This window comes from Pseudopodoces humilis, chromosome 1 (assembly GCF_049639895.1).
Source record: "Pseudopodoces humilis isolate 2021_Gansu_Grassland_sample_001 chromosome 1, ASM4963989v1, whole genome shotgun sequence".
Taxonomy (NCBI): domain Eukaryota; kingdom Metazoa; phylum Chordata; class Aves; order Passeriformes; family Paridae; genus Pseudopodoces; species Pseudopodoces humilis.
This window is the reverse complement of record NC_142200.1, coordinates 48,483,373-48,501,151: the sequence shown is the minus strand read 5'-3', so window position 1 is coordinate 48,501,151 and position 17,779 is coordinate 48,483,373. Positions and strand designations below refer to the sequence as shown.

General features: G+C 41.3%; 1 protein-coding gene across 6 annotated transcripts in view; it reads left to right on the top strand.

Moving 5' to 3' along the window:
• The window catches only part of DLGAP1 (DLG associated protein 1), a 403,326-nt gene that overhangs the window by 375,463 nt on the left and 10,084 nt on the right, over window positions 1–17,779 (top strand). For all 6 annotated transcript variants that reach the window (XM_088054765.1, XM_088054779.1, XM_088054756.1 and 3 more), the window contains 2 exons: window positions 686–777; window positions 9,270–9,688. In XM_088054765.1, coding sequence (XP_087910891.1) covers window positions 686–777; window positions 9,270–9,688 — 511 coding nt within the window. The remainder of the gene's footprint in view (window positions 1–685; window positions 778–9,269; window positions 9,689–17,779) is intronic.

Genomic DNA, 17,779 nt, shown 5'->3' with positions numbered 1-17,779 from the left:
CCATATTATATATAGCATTGGGAATTAACAACTACACCGATTTGACCCAGAATATTGTGATTTTGTTCGAAGACACATCTGTGGTTAAATTTTAACTTTATATCATTGGCACAAATCTCTTCATGGAGCTGGAGATGGAGATGTGGTATTAAGGTCCAGCCTGTGCTCCTGGGGACCACCTGTTTGCAAGATGAAGCTGTAAAGAAAATGCATCTAAGACTCATATCTGCTTTCCTTAAATCTTTTCTCTCCAGTGCTCTGATTTGAGGCACTAACATTTAAACAAAATAAACAAGTGATTTTGGTATGAGTTCACATACGCATGCACGTACAGATAGAAGGTAAAGTCAGACAAATGGTGACACACAATTCCTGGAGTTACAGCTGCTCAGAGATGTGCTTTGACAAATGTGAGCATCCAGCCTCCATAAAATAAAAATCCAGCTGCATGTTGCAGGCTGAATATTGTCTTACTAGAAATGCTTTATAGATTAAGACTAATGAATATTCACTAATAACATCAGAAATGAGCAGACCACAGAGAAACTGACTAGATGTAGGAGCTCATGGCACAAGCTCTATGTGCAGACACTTAGTAGTTAAGGTGCATAGAAACTGCAAGCAGCCAGGTGATACCTGTGTTAAAATACATTCTAATTACCTGTCATGTTTTGGGTTTTTTAAGGTTGATGGTGCTGAAGAATCCACCATACCAGGTGACAATAAAGCAACCAGTAAGTTCCAGTCCATAGGAGTTCAAGTAGAGGAGGAGAAGTGGTGAGTAAAAGTTAACACTGTTTTTCTAAAGTAAATAATTATGCCACAACTAGTTTTTAAGAGCCCTAGTTCCTGCACACATGACCACATAAACCTGCTTCCTGGATGAATTGTTAGATCACCCAGCTGAGTCTTATAAATGTTGTAGCTCTTGTTTTTCAGAGAGGATTTTTCAGGACCAGTGAGAGAAATGGAAGAGAAGTCCCACATATTTTGAGGGCTCATATACTTTCAATAATCTCTTCTTCCCCAGAAAATCTACTGAAACAGCGTACGGTATTGCAGCTAGAGTATTAGTCTTGGAATGGCTGCAGCAGCCATCGGACAGAATCGATGAGGAAAAGTTTACCTTGTTTTTCAGCAGAATAATTTCAGCCACACGTAGCAGTGCAGTGGCAGAGCCAAACTAAATGCTTTTACTCAGGTATCTCACCCAGACATCTCTGCATTACAATTGCTCCCTTGCAAAAAAAAATTGTTGCGCTTACAAAGCAAGCCTGTCAAACTCTGTTCTCCCTACAATCTGCCGTATATCCAGAGTTAGTAAACAAATACCCTCCAATAATAAAAAATTAAAAGAAAAGATAAACTGGAGCAGCTGTCTTTAAAGGTTATGTTTCTTTCTGATGACAGATTTGCAGTTACTTTGCAGGGTACCATAACTGTGCATAGCACTTGGGAGACACGTAAAATTTTTGAGTGTTTGACCACAACTGCAAATCTTATTTCCTTCCCAAAACTGGACTCAGTGGCTGAAGAAAAGCCAGACTCTCTTCTTGCCTCTGAGTGTGCAGGCCTGCCCAGCATTGCTGAGACTCCAAGCACCCACACAAGTCTTGCTTCTCTTTTCTCAGGCCACTTGGGCACAGTGTGACTTTTGGATGCTGAAGATACTTTCTTGAGAACTCTCAGTACCTTCCTGTGTCGTAGGCAAAGCAGCATGCTTGTCAGTGAGGGAAGTTAGCCTTGTAATTTCTCCAGAGAAAACCTGGGTGCAGCAAATCTGAGCTGACAAAATTCAGGCACTCTCCCCTTCTCTGGCCTGCTGACTGCAGGAGCCAGTGGAGATGGCCATTTTCACAACTTTTTTTCCTACACCTGCTAAAAATACTCAAAAATAGCAGATTATCTACATCATTTACAATTCAACCAAATCTCCCTGTAAAGTAGCAGAGCGTTTTCCTATGGTTTTAAAAGGCTAAAGTGATTTCAGCAAAAAGAAATGTGATTTTGCAATGACCCTGCTAGGCTGTTACCAAGTTCCTCATTAACCTGCTAAAACATCTCTTGTTGGCAGACATTTCTTTATGTGTTAGACCTTAGCCCCATTTACCCGCAGCTCTTCCAGCACTAGATAAATGAGCACATTAGAATGGATGCTGAAGGACCATTTCACTTCAGCCTGGGCACAAAGGAAATAACTACCCCAAAAGCCCAACCCTCCCCCTCCCTGCAATGAAATAAATGTCTGTTTGTAAATACCTTACTTCCAAAGTCCTCTTTCCACTGCAGATTTTACTGCTCCAGAGAAGGTAAGATTTGCCTGTGAGAGTCTGCCCTGAGAAAGCAATATTTCTGCATTACTTACTGACAGCTGTGTTTGGGGGTTTCCTTGCTGATAAAGTTGAGGTTGCTGCTGTTTGGAGCAGACGGGCAAGCAGCAATCTATCATGGACTTTCAGAACTGAACTGGCTGATAAAGGACAGCCCCTAATCCTTAGAAAATGAGTGCACTCAAGACACAAAGGGCTTATCATCACAGTTGGGCACTCATACTCTTTTTTTTTTTAACTAACACAGCAGAGCACAATGTATTGATTATCTGTTACAGGAATAAAATTGTAAATACAGTACATTCTTCACTGTCCCTGCACCATAACATCTGCAAAACCTAAGAAAAGCCCTTTTTAGCTGAATCTTTGAGAAATTAATGGTTTTTTAAAATATCCCAAGCTCCAGAAATACTAAATAAATGTAAAATGAGAAGAATGACACAGCAGGAAGGATAAATACAGTAAATTGATCATGTTTTCTTGACAGTTTAAACTATTAATTACACTGTTACAAAACAAGAAAGCTCTTTGCCTAATGCACCAAAAGCCTACCACAACTTTCAGTCTTCTTCTTGGCTTCCGGCTCTTTCCTTCCCCTTTCCCTCACCTCATATGATTGTCATTCTCACACTAGGGAGCCCTACCTCCTTTTAAATATTCCTTCTTCTGTGTTTGGACCAGGTAAGCAAAACATTTTGCCTCCATTTCTTGATCTAAGTAATTCAAAAACAGAGCATCTTCACAGGACGGCTCTCTCTCTTCAGTCTTCCACTCACCTCAGATCTTTCATTGGCCCTTCACTTTCTGTATCGTGGGCCTCCTGCCATAAAGACAAATGCCTCAGTCTGCCTCCTCCTCTTGTACTGCTCAAAGGATAAATGTGTTTCCTGCTACCTGACCACATTACAACTGGATCCATTGCTGCTATTTATCTTATCCTCAGTTCTTTATGCTGCTGGTTCTCAGTAATATTTTTCATACCCATTCCCTACCTGCAGCTCCGTGATTTCTAGCATTTATAGAGTAACTCTGTCCAGTCTTCCTCTTGGAGAGAAATTGGTATGCGTTTCTTTCAGCCTCATGATCTTACTGCTGTTAATCTTTTATCTCTCACCTGACCTTCCCCATGATGCTGACAAAACCCTAACAAAAATCTCCTTCCCTTATTCCTTGCAGGGCAGTTTTGAAAAGTGTACTCATCCATGCAATCTCAGGGCTCTTCAATTTCTGTCCATTTCTGTTTGTCCTTTCTTTCTACCTGTAACTTCTTCTTGACCTCAAGAGACCACCCTCCTCACTGACAGAAGATAATTGAGCTGTTAGAAATCAACCAGTTCTACTGAAGCAGGAAAAAAATAAGTAATTTATTCTGCCAAAAACAATTAGCATGCATTCTTCGTGAGCAACGGGTTTTCGGTCCCATGGCTCTGTAATCAGTTTTAGTCTCCCTTGTAATTTATCTTGCCTGCCCCAAAATCTCCTCCTATTACATCCTCACCTCCAAAATGGTCTCGCTCATTGTTCTAGATGTACCATCAGCTGGGGATTGTACCTGATTTCCCATCACAATAACTTTTGAATACTGAAACAACGGTAGTTTCTGGAGTAAGAACACTGGCATAGGAGAATGCAGTGGACAGATGGTCCATCTCCCTCTTCTCTGGTTTCTGGAGCACCAAGGATATAAAATATCATACAATATACATAAGATATGTATATCTTGATATACAGGAATCCACAAGATCTTGATACACAAAGTATATCCTACCACAGCACACCTCTTGATATGGTATAAAGGGGAATCAATTGAAATAATAATAAAATTAAAAATAAAATATGGTAACATAAAGCAAACAATCAAACAAAAACCCTGTGCTGTCTCTTTCAGGGGAAAAAAAACCAAACTCACATCTTTGGATTTTGTTACTATATAAACTCATATTTTTCTGGTTTTCCTGTAGGTTTTTGGGTTTGGTTACTTACTGTCCAACAAAAAATACTCAGAATTTTAGTGTCCTATCTATACAATAGGCCAGTCCTACAAACTAACTCAAACTTCTCAACGCTGCACTTGTTAGAACTTTCAAGTCTGTATTTTGGGTAAGCTAAGCAAGAAGTACATGATGTGACATTTGGGGGATGTCCTGTGCAGGGCTAAGAGTCAAACTTGATGATCCTTTTGGGTCCCTTCCAACTAAGAATATTCTGTGATTCTGAAGACTCCTTGCATGGCTTTTCTCAGCAGCATTTTCTGGCTATCTGTATTCTCCATGGTGGAAGCCATTCCAGTGAGAATTTCTGAAGGTCGCAGGTGTCCCATTCCTGGAAACATTCCAGATCAGGCTGAACAGGGCTTGGAGCAACCTGATCTAGTTGAAGATGTCCCTGCTCATTGCAGGGAGGTTGGATTAGATGACGTTTAAATGTCCTTTGCAACCCACACCAGACCCTCTGGCCAGTCCTAACCTGGTGGGACTCATTCCCCACATCCCCTCCCACCCCGTGCATGCTTGTAGGAGGAACTGCTGCTCTGGTCAGCAAAAGGCAAAGCAGGCCCTGGCTCTGACAGGGCCAGTCTCCTTCTCTGGCCACAGCTGCCTGTGAGCCAAAGGAATGCCTACAACCCTGGTGGCTCTCCCAGCCAGCTGGTGAGCTGCTGCAAGGTTGGCCTTGGCAGAATTGGCCATAAATTTCTGTTCACACCCTGCTGATTGGCAATAGCCTCCCTGCCCCAGACTGAGCCCTGGAGGGAGGCTGAGAGATCCAGCCAGCATCTCTGCTCTGCAATGCAAAGGCCAAGAGTTGGTAAAAAACAACAAATAAACCAACCAGCTTAAAACAATGTGATGAACAAAGATGAGCTGCTGCAAGGAATGGGGTTGGAGCAGGAATATTGTTCCTGCCATTAGAAACATGGTACCATATCTGCTAACTCCTTCTGCAGTTTGTTCTGTTCTGCTGACAGCAGCTGCAACCTTAGCAGAGAAGCCTATCACCAAGAAGGAGGACAGCCAGTGGGTAAAGTAAGGCTGGATTTAACCTAAATACCTGTGAGATTGACCATGCATCAATTGTTTTGAAATCCAGACCTTTTCTGGGGTTTTGGATTTGGGTTTTTTTTCAGGAATGAGTCAAGTTATCTAAGCTGAATTGCAAACATGTTTTGAAAAAGAAAGCCAAAGACTTAGAAGCTGAGAATTGAATGCCAACAAGTGACCTTGTTATTGTTCAAAACACATCATTCTGTTGTTCTCCATACTGGTTTATCCAGTCTGAGGTTTCATGGCTTTCTGCACCCTAGGCCAGATATCTGCTGCAGTTCTCTGAAGCTGTAATTATTACGCCTTGTGCCTGCAGGGCATAACTGAGTACAAAAGGGCCAAGCTTGAAAGCAGAAGAAGAAGCAAACCTCTCTGTTGAACTTCTTCCTTTTTTTTAGGTAGACTTTTGAATGTTTTATATGGTAGAAGTAGCAAAAACTTTATCTTCAACAGCTCTCCTCTAGTATGGAGTTTTAACTGAGAGCAAAGCAAAAAAGGTTAATGTGGGATACAAATGGTACTTTTTAAGAGTGAAACATCCTGGAAGTGAGTGAGGAAGCCGTGTTAGAGACTAAAATTACCATCTATTAGGCATTTTATATAGATGAGTTGGAGGCAGGCAGATAGTGCCTTCCTGCATTTCCATTTTTTTTCAAAATACATTTCCTTGGAAGTATTTTTTTAATTTTGAACTGATGCTATATTCTATTGCCAAGTTGTTTTTCTTTTGAAGACAGATAAGTTACATAATCCAGTGCCAAGAAACTGTCATGCAAACCTGTAGCATACTATTATATAGATAAAACAAAGGCAAAAAAAGTAGGTCATTCTATTTCATTTGTTAAGCAGAGTTTGGCTTTGGTGGTACTAGCTCATACTGAACCCAGTAAGAGTACACTCCTGAAAGGCTTGAAATGTAGAGCCTCCAGCAATACATCCTCCTGTCAAGCAGACTTTGATGCTTTCAGATTTGGGTTTTGGCATACACTGAAAAGCCAGGGTGTTAACTGAAAACACAAGTGGTCATCTGAAACAGAAGAGTGTCAGAGTCTAGGGCACTGAAGAAAGCAGAAGGTGGCTGTGACATGGAGGCAGGGACATGAAGAAGAGCAAGCCTGGACTAAGGCATTTGCTTTTCTCACCAGTGCTATGGAAGGTGTGGAAAAGTACACTATGTACTAATGCCTTGGCTCTCAGTGAACCCTGACTAAACGACTAAAAAGAAATCCTCAGTCAGCATGTGCCTAGGTGGGCACACATGTGGTTTTCTCTGTGTGTGTGTGTGTGTGTGTGTGTGTGTGTGTGTGTATGTGTGTGTGTGTATTTTAGTGCAGATAAGGCTGGTGGTCAAATTAAAGCAATTTCTAAAAAACCTAATATGGATTGGACCGATAGATTTTTACTATAATGTTAGCCTAAGGCTAGTGTCTTTCTAATCACTAGTGCTAGTATGATAGCCTTTCTCTGCCAGATATCTGCCCGTAGCAGATACTTAGGAAAAGTATAAAGGAGTGTGTGTAAAGAATAAAGTGTGTGAACTAAGCACTACTTCTCCCAATAGACATTCCCGATTTAGTATTCTGTTGTTCAGGGACTTCCTAAGCCAAATATGAGATGTGTAATGGCTCTTCCTGTGAATTTGATCAAGTTCTCTTTGAACCTATTTTTACCTTTGCTTTTTCCTAGGGTGGCAATTTAATTACACATTGTGTGAAGAAGTACTTCCTTTGATTAGATGTAGATCTTTAGACCTTAAGCCTTCCAACTGGCTGCCTTCCTCTGCACAGTTATTGCACTCAGAGAAATGGTGAAACATCCCCTAGTCAGGATTTCACAGATATCTCATAGTCCTCCTCAGCCATCTAATTTTCTAAATCTTTTCTCCTGTGGAAGGGATTTCACCTCCCCAGTGACCCTTGTCCTCCCTTTCTAACTTCTTCTGCTGTATCAGTCCATAACAAAATGTTTTTCTCTTCTTTCCAATGGATAAATACTAGCAAGCTGAAGAATCCTGTGCACTCTATTTTTCAGTTTGCTGGTGCATATCATGCACAGCTACAGTGGCACAACATCTCTTTCAGAAGAACTGCAAGCAGCAGGCACTATGTTAAAATGCTTGTGATTATTAAAAAAAATACATACACAGTATATTATTAAAGTTTTCCTGGGACTGGTATGGCTGAGATGTTAATTTGAGCCTTCTTCTACAGAGCAATAATTGTGTTTTTGTTTTTTTAATGGAGGACCTTCCTCAACTCCTGTTTTGCTTTGCTCTACTCCACTCAAACCCCAGATCAAAAGCCATTAATTTCCTCTATCAGCAGGACCTGTTACAATCCTCCTTGAAGTCTGCTGCAGTCCTCCTGAGCTATCTGGATGCACCAGGTATATAGGACATTAAATTCTCCCCCAGCATCCTTCCATCTGCTCCCTCACCAGCTGCAGAATAGATATACTTGATGAAATTTTGCCGTCAGTTGTACTTGTCTGATTGGCTATTGCTCTTCAGTGGAAGGTGGAATATAAATGAAAGGAAGTGAAATGGCACCCAGCATCCAGTTCCATCATCTTTTCAGCATTTTCACTGCTGCTTGAGCGTAAACTAAAAACAGAACTGGAAAGGGCAAAACAGCCAAAATATCACAGGGAAATGGGTCCTAATATTAGTTTAGTGTAGATGTGAGATTGAGAGCAAATTGGAAACTACTCGCTGCATGAGTGCACAGGCATCCTGGATTTGTAAGAAGAGGAGATGGGAATCTGTCCCTATTCAGTTCAAAACTATTAATTCTGAACACTAAATATTACTGATTTAAGAGACATCTATGTTAATTACTTTATGGTTCTACCTTCTTTTTCATCATGGGGCAAGACAGCAGTTCTGCCTCACTTGTTTTCCACTCATGCCTTCCACAATTCACTGCTAATCAAATGGACTCTCATTACCACCCCCTGCAACAGCATTAGTCGTGTTTCACTCCTCATAATTCTCTGTGCTCCTCCTCTGTCAGCCTTTTCACATCAGACCCCTCAGACTGCAGAATTTGAAGTGCTGTTTGCGTAAAGAAAACCCACCCCGACCCAAACCCCCAGACCTCCTCTCTTCCCTGCTCTTGACCTCAGGGTTGTTCTCAGCCCTCAGATGCCCCAACACAGGGGAACTCTGCAAGGATAGAGGAAGCTGCCTACAGGAGAGCAGCCACCACAACAAGGGTGACACAGACAGGCAGAATGCTAGCTTTGGTGAAAAACAGATCATTTTGAAACCGAAGTTTGAATGTGAAAAATAGAATGTCTGGACACTGGCAACAGGCACTAAAATTGTAAGAGATGGCAGATACATAATTATGAAAAGTAGTTATGAAGAAGGATTAAAAATACTTACCTGAGTTAAAAGTACTTTTTTGTATAAATTGAATGTATAGTATTACATATGTAGTAGACTCATTGGTATTAGCATCTTACTGATTTCACATGTATGATTTTTAAATGTAGCTTTTGAGTCTGGGAGTGTAACTTCACAGGAGTGTGAAGCTACACACCCAAAAAACTGAAATATAAACCACTTCTGAAATAAATCAGTAACCTAAAAACCTGAGCTACTGGCACTGTTAGCTCTCTCTTGAGCTGGCCTCTGGCTTTCTTAAACCACATAACAGTTAGAGGTCCTTTTCTCAATAAAGAGTGAGCTTGCATGGAAAAAGAGAGATGCTTGTTTGTTTGCTTGCAATGAGAAGAAAAAGATTATGCTGATCATTTCAAGAAAAAACCACCTGAATGTAGGACTGAGAGGTGTGACTGCCAGTCTCGGGAAGAGTGGCAAAATCTTAGTAAGTCCTTCCATACTGAGTTACCTAGAAAAAACTTTCTAAACATTTTCTGTTTGTGCTCTCCAAAGCTTTCGCAGGTTTACACGATCTAATAGTGTAACAACAGCTGTGCAAGCAGACCTGGATTTCCATGAGAACTTTGAAATAATCGACCCTCAAGAGGATAATACATGTTCTGGACAAATATCAAGACAATTTTCCCGAGATGCAAGCACCTCTACCGTTAGCATACAAGGGTCAGGAAACCACTACCATGCATGTGCAGTGGATGATGACTTTGACACAGATTTTGATCCGTCAATTTTACCTCCTCCTGACCCATGGATTGACTCTATTACTGAAGATCCTCTGGAAGCTGTTCAAAGGTCAGTGTGCCCACGAGATGGCCACTGGTTTCTGAAGCTACTTCAGGCAGAGAGAGATCGTATGGAGGGTTGGTGCCAACAGATGGAGAGAGAAGAACGTGAAAACAACTTACCTGAGGACAGTAAGTAACCACACACAGTAATATTGCAACTGCAAAGAAGTATTCAATATAGGTCAAATTCACCCCAGTGAATTCTGTATTGTGCCCTTTCTTACTTAGCTAATGAAGCTATGGTTGTGATTCTCAAAAGGACTGTATGTATGTATATAATAATCCTTATTAAAGCTGACAGGGAATGCAAATGCTCGGCACTTCTGAAACTCCAGTGGTATTAGCTTTTGGGATTGCATAGTTCAACGGATAATTAGGAGAGTGTGGTTAGGGATCTTGTAGTATTAATGTTTCTTAACTCTTCTATTTGAAATCACTTCTCATAACCTTAGAATATAGTTTAACAGATTGTAGTTCCTTTTAATTAAAGTCATATTTTAGTTGCCTTTTCAGATGGTGATTGGCATAACAGTGTTTAGATATTTCTTCCGACTGAAAGAGATTTCAGTTACGCTTCCGAATTGTCCCCTCTCTCTCTCTCTGCCTTCCCCTCTCCAGCCTCCCTGTATCTCCCTTACAGTTCTCATAGGCTTTGACCGTGCCAATAAAACAAGCTCTTCATATTGTGTGACAAAAAAACCACACACATGCAAACTACATCTCAGTTGTCACCCCTGACAGCAATATTAACCTACCTGTAAAGTAATAGGACTGTCTAGTAAACCTTCATTACTCAGAAGGGTTGAGGGTTGAATAGTTCACATCTTGCTCGTTCACTCTAATTAGGGCAGAAAGGCTGAGCGAGTGTTTCCCAATCCAGAATTTTTTCTCCTGGCAAAAATGAAGGGTTTTTTCCCATTTATTTCTCCTACAAGGAACAGTACTATTGCTAGCTGACAACATTAGACAGAGGTAAATCTGTGAGCTTATGAACATGCTCCTTGCAAATAAAGCTGTTTCAAATTCTAGAAGTGAGCTTCTGGGAAACACTAAGGAGCAGCTGCTTATAGAGAATTCAGTTTTTTATTATTTAGGCACGCCTAAGCATATTTTCCTGGATATACAAGTAATATTTTTCCAACCCCCAAATTAGCTTCTACCAAAGCAAGGACTTCTATTTCAGCTCCAGAATTGCTTCTAAAAATTTTCTGACCTTTTCTCTCAAGAAGAGAGATGTTTGAGTTCTTTTGAAATGTAAAGGTTTTGGTTTATGAAAGGAAAGAAATTAACACTGGGAAAAGAATTCTTAGAAATGCATAAGCTGTTTCTGCTGGAACTTTCCGTTCAACCCAGTGAATGAAAAGGTATGATCTAGATAGTCCAAGTTGAACAAAATTGTAAGCAATTGTAATTGGAAATTAATTTTAATGGCAAGTATAAGACAACCTGAATTTTAAGATACGTAAAGGTTTTCTATTTCTAAAAAATTTATGTTATATAATAGACTAACAATTTCTTCTGAAGAAAATATATAGAAGGTTTGACCTTAAAGCAGATCCAGATTGCCCACGTTCTAGAATTTTTGAATCTCATTTTTAATTCACGCCATAAATGCATTCAAAAATCTCTTTGACCATGTATCAGAATAAAAGGGTTTCTGTTGTTTCTGTAGTATAAAGAAATAAACCTCATGAACGATGAGATTTTAGATTGAAAAAGGAGTGTGAACACATAACAAACAGGAAATTCACAACTTTTTAAAGTTGTAATGACTTAGACTGGACATAAGGAAAACATATTCTACGATGAGGGTGGCGAGGTACTGGAACAGGTTGCCCAGGGAAGTTGTGGATGCCCCATCCCTGGAAGGGCTCAAGGCCAGGTAGATGAGCTTTGGGCAACCTGGTCTAGTGGAAGGTGTCCTTGCCCATAGCAGTGGGGCTGAAACTAGATTAGTTTTAAAGGTCCTCTGTAACCTAAACTATTCTGTCATTCTATGAACTGATAATACTGGGAAAACCTATAAAATATTTTATTTGTACACCAAGGTAGTTGGTGCACCAATAAAGTAGTAGGAAAAGAACATGAAGTGAATTTTACGACGCTGATGGATGCAGAAAACACGTATCTGTACGAAATTTTCTCTCAATGTCTTGGTGTCTTTGATACAAGACAGTTTTAAAGGGCTCTTTGAGCAATCAGTGGGAGGAGTCAGTTAGGGGGAGGAAAGAGGAATGGTTCGGCTGGCTATTTCCAATGCCTCCTCACAGCACACCTAGCATGTGATCACTGGTAATGGCAGGAGGAAAAGAGTCACCTGGGTCTGGTAGCCACTGTTGCATTACTTACTTCAGTGTGACTCTGTCAGCTGCTGTGGCACGTGGCAGCTGCCTCCCACAGAGGCTGCGCAGGGCTTTCTGCTGCGGCTCAGCATGTCGCGCTCTACCTGGTGCCAAGGAAAAGCATATGGCCGGGGCCACTCTGCCCTCTCAGCAGTGCCAGAAACAAAAGCCTGGTTGTTACAAACCCTGCCCCAAAAAACGTCTTTTTCATACATCTATAAACTTTAAAGAGAGAGAGGAAGGGAGGAGAGGAGGTGCATTTGCTTTGCTTTCCCTAATGAAACATAACCAGAGCAGGGAATGCATCCTTTGTTTCCAACCTGACATCCCCGGCATGTGTTTGGCCAGATAACAAAATAACGAGAACGTGTGATGAGCGAGGTTTTCTCGATGCCATGGCAGCTGACAGAGGGCTCATCCCCCCGGCGCTCCACGTAAAACGATCCGCGCTTCCTTCAGACAATGCGGCCCTTGTGCGGAACAGCTGTCTCGGGGAGACGGCTCGCTGCTGTTTGACAGTAGCTTGTATGTTACATAGATACGTAGGGTATTATCTAGCTGGGAATGAATCTACCAGATGGGATTGAATGTTTCTAGCTGGGAAATGGAGTCTGCTGCTCTGTATAAAAACAAGCTGTGGTTCAGCGGCTGCACGATGAAATGCCAATATAGAGAGAAATGTGGCTTCCCTTCCGCCATGAATTATTTATTGTATAGTGTATTCTGGTTTTATCTGAAATAATTTTCTGATGATAAGCCACAGCATGTGTGACAGGCAGATGAACACCACTCACACTTTAAGCTAGCATACTTGATATGATTTCAGTGTATTTTGCAGTTACAGGGAAGTTGGCTACAAACTCTAGGGCTCTTATAAAAAAAAAATAGAAAAGATGTTACACATCTGAGGCTAAACACCTTGTGAGAACTGATTGACGCTTTGGATCAGGCCTCAAGTGAAATCAACTGTTGACTTTTTTTGGTTTTTTCCTCAACCATCTGCTTGCTCCTCCTACCTCTCCCCTGCAAAATTTCAAGCAGTCAGAGTCTCACCACAGATGTTGGTGTCTTTATAGGCTCAGGCCTCTGTTGTCACCATTTACATACAAAATTAGCAGCAGCAGACCTGGCTCCCTGCACAGCCCTGACCACTTCTTTTCCCAGCAATGGTGGGCACAGGAACATACTCCTATGGCCTTGGCCTGTCTTTGGAGGGGTTTTTTTGCTGTTGTTTGTATTTCACATGGAGCACTGACCTTCTTGGAAGAACCGGAAAGCTTCATTTTGCCTCCCCCTGCCCCCTCCAGAAGTTTCTCTTTCACATGGGGCTGTACTGTGGCTTCGGTGTAAAGATAACCATCGGAAGCAAACAGCAGGTCTGATTCACCACAAGTCAGGTGTAATGTGGGTTTAGTGGTGAGACAAGCCAGGCCAATCAAGTAAAAACTATAACAGAAAACCAAAGCTCTCACAAGACATGTCATTATAACTCTCCTGCGTGTATATGGCAGCCCTCTGGGCAAGTCTGTGAATACAGGTTGACCTCAAATCTGCAGGAACCTCACTGCTCAAGACCAGAGCCTCTACAAATTCATTCGGGTCTGGCAAATTATGCAATGCTTACACACTGTGTCTGCTGTTTCGGTTTGTTTCGATTGTTTCAAAAGAAAACATAAAAAGAAAAGGTTAGACATGAGGGAATAAAGTTTAGAAAAAAGGGTACATTTTCCATAATAGTTGTGCATGGCAAAAGAACAAGAGACCCATGAGTTCACTCTCAGCCACAAGCACAGAAAACCATTTGCCATTCCTCTGCAGGGCTTCTCCGAGCAACCCTGGTCTCTGCTGTTCCGAGGAGGGAGAGTGCCTCATCCTGCAGTGGGCTGGGACAGCCGTGCAGAGGGATGGTCACCAGCCTGACATGTGGCCGAGTCCTGCTGGAATCCCCCTGGCTACGTGCCTCTGGCCACATGCCAAATTTATCCTTTTCTTATCCTTTTGTCCCCAGATGGAACATCTCCATACACGAGGGTTTCTCAAAGGAAGCCAGCAAGGAAAGCCCTACCAGTGCCTAGAGGCTAGTAGGACAAAAAGTGAAATCCACAAGCAAGGAAAGGATCTAGTTAGGGGAAAAAAACATTGAATGTGCTAATAAAAGCCAAGTAAGTCAGAGAACACATGGAAACTGCTTCAATCCAAACGAACAGCATTTGCTCATGCAGGCAGCCCTATTAATTTCAATGAGATCACTCCTGTAAGTATATATGACTCAAAGAAAGGACTGCTCCTTCCCTAGTTTGTTCCATTTGGCTGTTTTCTCCTTAACAGCTGAGCTTAAGACCTGAGCAGTAGCTTTAACTTTGAATTTCCTGGCTTTTGTCATGCTTGGCATTATTTAAATGTAGGTCTGTCAACATGAATAGGCTAAAATGCTGGTCCATCCTGGCTTGGAAATGGATTGTGACAGCTCTGTGGCAGGATTGCTTCATATGCATTGTGCCCAGCCAACATCTGCAACGCAAATGTCAGGCTGTGTCCCTGTAATTTCAGCTATTGTTCCTGCCACTTGCTCCTGGGGCAATGAGCAAGTCCCTGGTATTCTGTTCCCTAGCTTGGGCCCTGCCTATCAACCAGGTGTTTTCACATTATAAGGGCATTTGATAGTCTGAGTCCTAAAGTGCCTCCTTTGTCACTTGTTAGACCCTGGGGCCTGTCAAAGTTCAAATGCAAATACATCAGTTGGGGTTTTAAGGCCAAATAATGCTGTCCCTTCTCAAAACTCCCCTGGCTTCTATGTGATTACTTTTCACATCACTTCAGGTGGGTTTTGTTATTTTCTTCTATTTTGTTATCCTTGTTACACGCATAGCCACCTTCCTAGTTAGAGCAGATGACAATAACTATTTTTTTGCTTGTGTCCACAATTCTTTTATTTTGTTGTTTTCCTATTTCTTTTCTGATGAAGACGTGGAGGAGGGAAATACATAGAGCTCTACAATTTCAAAACAGGTCCTAAGCAATTCTTAGAACCAAGAGAAGCAAGAACTTACTGCTTGGACAGCACATAGTCCAAGTCTATTTTCAATAATATTTTAAAAGAAGAACATGTTGAGGGGTCAAAGACACAAGGATATTCACTGCTATGTGTCTGTCCATGAATAATATTCTGTGATTCCTAGATAAGAACAGTAATAGTGAGGAGGCATTCCAAAGTAGCAGAATTCCATCAAAATAGCTATAAGTTCTTCAAGAATAGACATAATTGTCCATGTCTTAAAAAATGTCACAGGAACGAACTGGATTTACAAGGAAGATGGGTCAAAGCAAGAAGGGAGGAAGAAAAAAAAAAACAAAACAAAACAACAGGAAAAATTCAAACTATAAAAAAAACCCACTGCAGTACACACACTTTTCCCTCTGGGGAAGAGGTGACAGCAGAGCATATGATGGATGTTAATAATGTTGCTTAATGCATTACTGGAAGGCATTCAGATCCAACAGTGCTGAGTGTGCTGTATAGCCCTGTATAGAACAGAAAGCAGATATGAATAACATTATATAGGTGTTTAAATCCATTATGATTGCATCTTGATGGGTTGGGATTTTTTGTTGCTTGGTTTTATACGTTTTCTTTGTATCCTATTAGCTGAACACATCAATTTGAATGTTTATGTGTTTTTCCTCCTGTACCCCATCTCCCTTGCTGTTAAAGATTTCTCTGATTCTTTTCTGATTTGTTTTGAGTATTATCTTTGCAATTCCATTTATTTTCTTGGTATTTGGCTGCAAACCTTGCAGACTTTTCTGCTAAGAAAATCTATTGGTCTGTTTTTGTTTTTGATTTTTCATTACACCTTGGCCTTTCTGTTGGGCACCAGAGATTTTGACTGAGTAAGCAAAATGAGCACTGTGCCTTGAAACAGTATGAGCAACGTGGGTTTAGAAACAAACTTAGTCTATTGATAAGGCTTTGTGTCTTCTAGAGACATTCCTTTCAGTTTTTTGCATGCTTTGTGTTTTGTCTTTCCCCCCCTCCCCGCTAACTTCCGTGACAGAGTTGGTTGTTGACGAGTTGCACATTAACAGACCCCTTGCTTTTGAGGGGCAAGGAATCAGTGACACTTGACTAGATACAGCCACAGCTACAACAGAAGTGGCAACAATAGAGAACAGCATCAGCATGCATCCCGCAGTCAGCTGGGATGATGGTTTTTAGGCAAATAGCCAGTCACTAGGCAGCCAAGGACAAGGACTTCCTTTTCCCTCTGTTGAGATCTCTGAATATTAAAGCTCTTCTTCCCCAGAAGAAAGGGATACATTCCCATCCATCACCAACAAGTTGTATATGCATTTCTTCATGCTTGGGATGTGATTTCCAACTCATTTGGTGCAGGTTTCCAGGAAAAGCCCACCTCATCTTTTTTTTTTTTTCCCAAGAAGTTGAGAGATGTTTTTCTCCCCTTCTCAAGTCTTGGGAAGCGTCAGAGTGGCCGAGCTCCAGATGAGGCAGCTGTTCCCAAATATACTCAGTGGGAAGAGTTTTCATAACAATGGGAACCACATGAAAGCTCTCGGAGTAGCTCCTCCTACTATTGAAAAGTCCTTTCAGTTGAGTGGTTTGCATATTGGGTTGCATAAATGACGAGACACACCAAGGGGTCCATTTTCAGCACTGTGCGCATAGAATTAGACACGCAAGCCTTGCTAACAATAATGAGAGTTGTGTGCAAAACTCCCTGCGCAATATGCTGAAAATATTCTGCTTAGTGAATCTTCCAGCTCATGGCTATTTCCTGGCAGTGCTGAGCTGAGTTCTGGGAATGAAATGAAAGTCTGGGCTCTGTGTGTGTTCACAGAGCTCTCTCCTATAGGTTCTGAAAAAAACGTGCAGACTCTCTCTTCCCTCCCCCTTTTTTTCCCCCCCTTTGTATGTCTGAAGTATAAATGAACTCCACATCCCACTTAAGCCTTAAGAAGTGAGCTTTGAGGCTGGTGGAGGAAAAACCATTTGCCTTAAAGGAGGAGAACACAGATTTCGTTATTACTGTGTATCAGGTTTCAGTTTACCATGAGTATTTGTGCCAGTCTGCTTAGCATGTGGCTACTCAAGCCCTTGGAGAGGCCTTTCTCTTACCAAGCAGTGTATGGTGGCATTCTGGTAGCCAGCACTACAGCCAGTCACAGGACCAATGAAACGCTAAAAATCTTGTTAGAAGGGGTTATAGCAAAGTTGCATGTATTTATGTATGTATGTGTTCATTTCTTTATTTTTCATTGTGGTAAATCAAAATACTTAGCAATATTTTCCCAGGGGAGCTCTGTTAATGCTGTCTTAGCTTTTATACAAAAAGTGACTGTGCTCAAGGGGTGGTGCAGAAGATGGCAGCTTAGGACTAGTATCTCTTCTAGGCTCTGACAGGAATTCACTCACCTTGAGCAGGCTACTTCATCTGTTTGTTTTTGCTGCTCCTCCTTCACCTGTCTCGTATACCCAGGCTGTAAATTTGTCATGGAAAAGTTACTGTGTCTATTTGAGGGATGGGACAATACAAATATCTCTGAATAGTAAATGATAGTGAGAACTGTGACACAGTGGCTGTCACTCATGTTTTTCATTAAGGAAGTGGTAGTATTTTTAAAAATTAATTAAAATTATTTTTAATCACTTGTTAACCAGAGAATTGGGGATAATAAGTAGTTTCAGCTGAGAGGGAAAATTAATGAAGGAGACAGATAAAACTGTGATGCCAGCCTGTTTTTTCAAAGACCGTTTTGGCTTTTTTTTCTGAGCATTGGAAATCTCAAACAAATCGGTAGCTGCTTTCTTGCTCACAGCATCAATTCAGCAGTCCCTAAATTCACACTCTGTTTTCTGGAT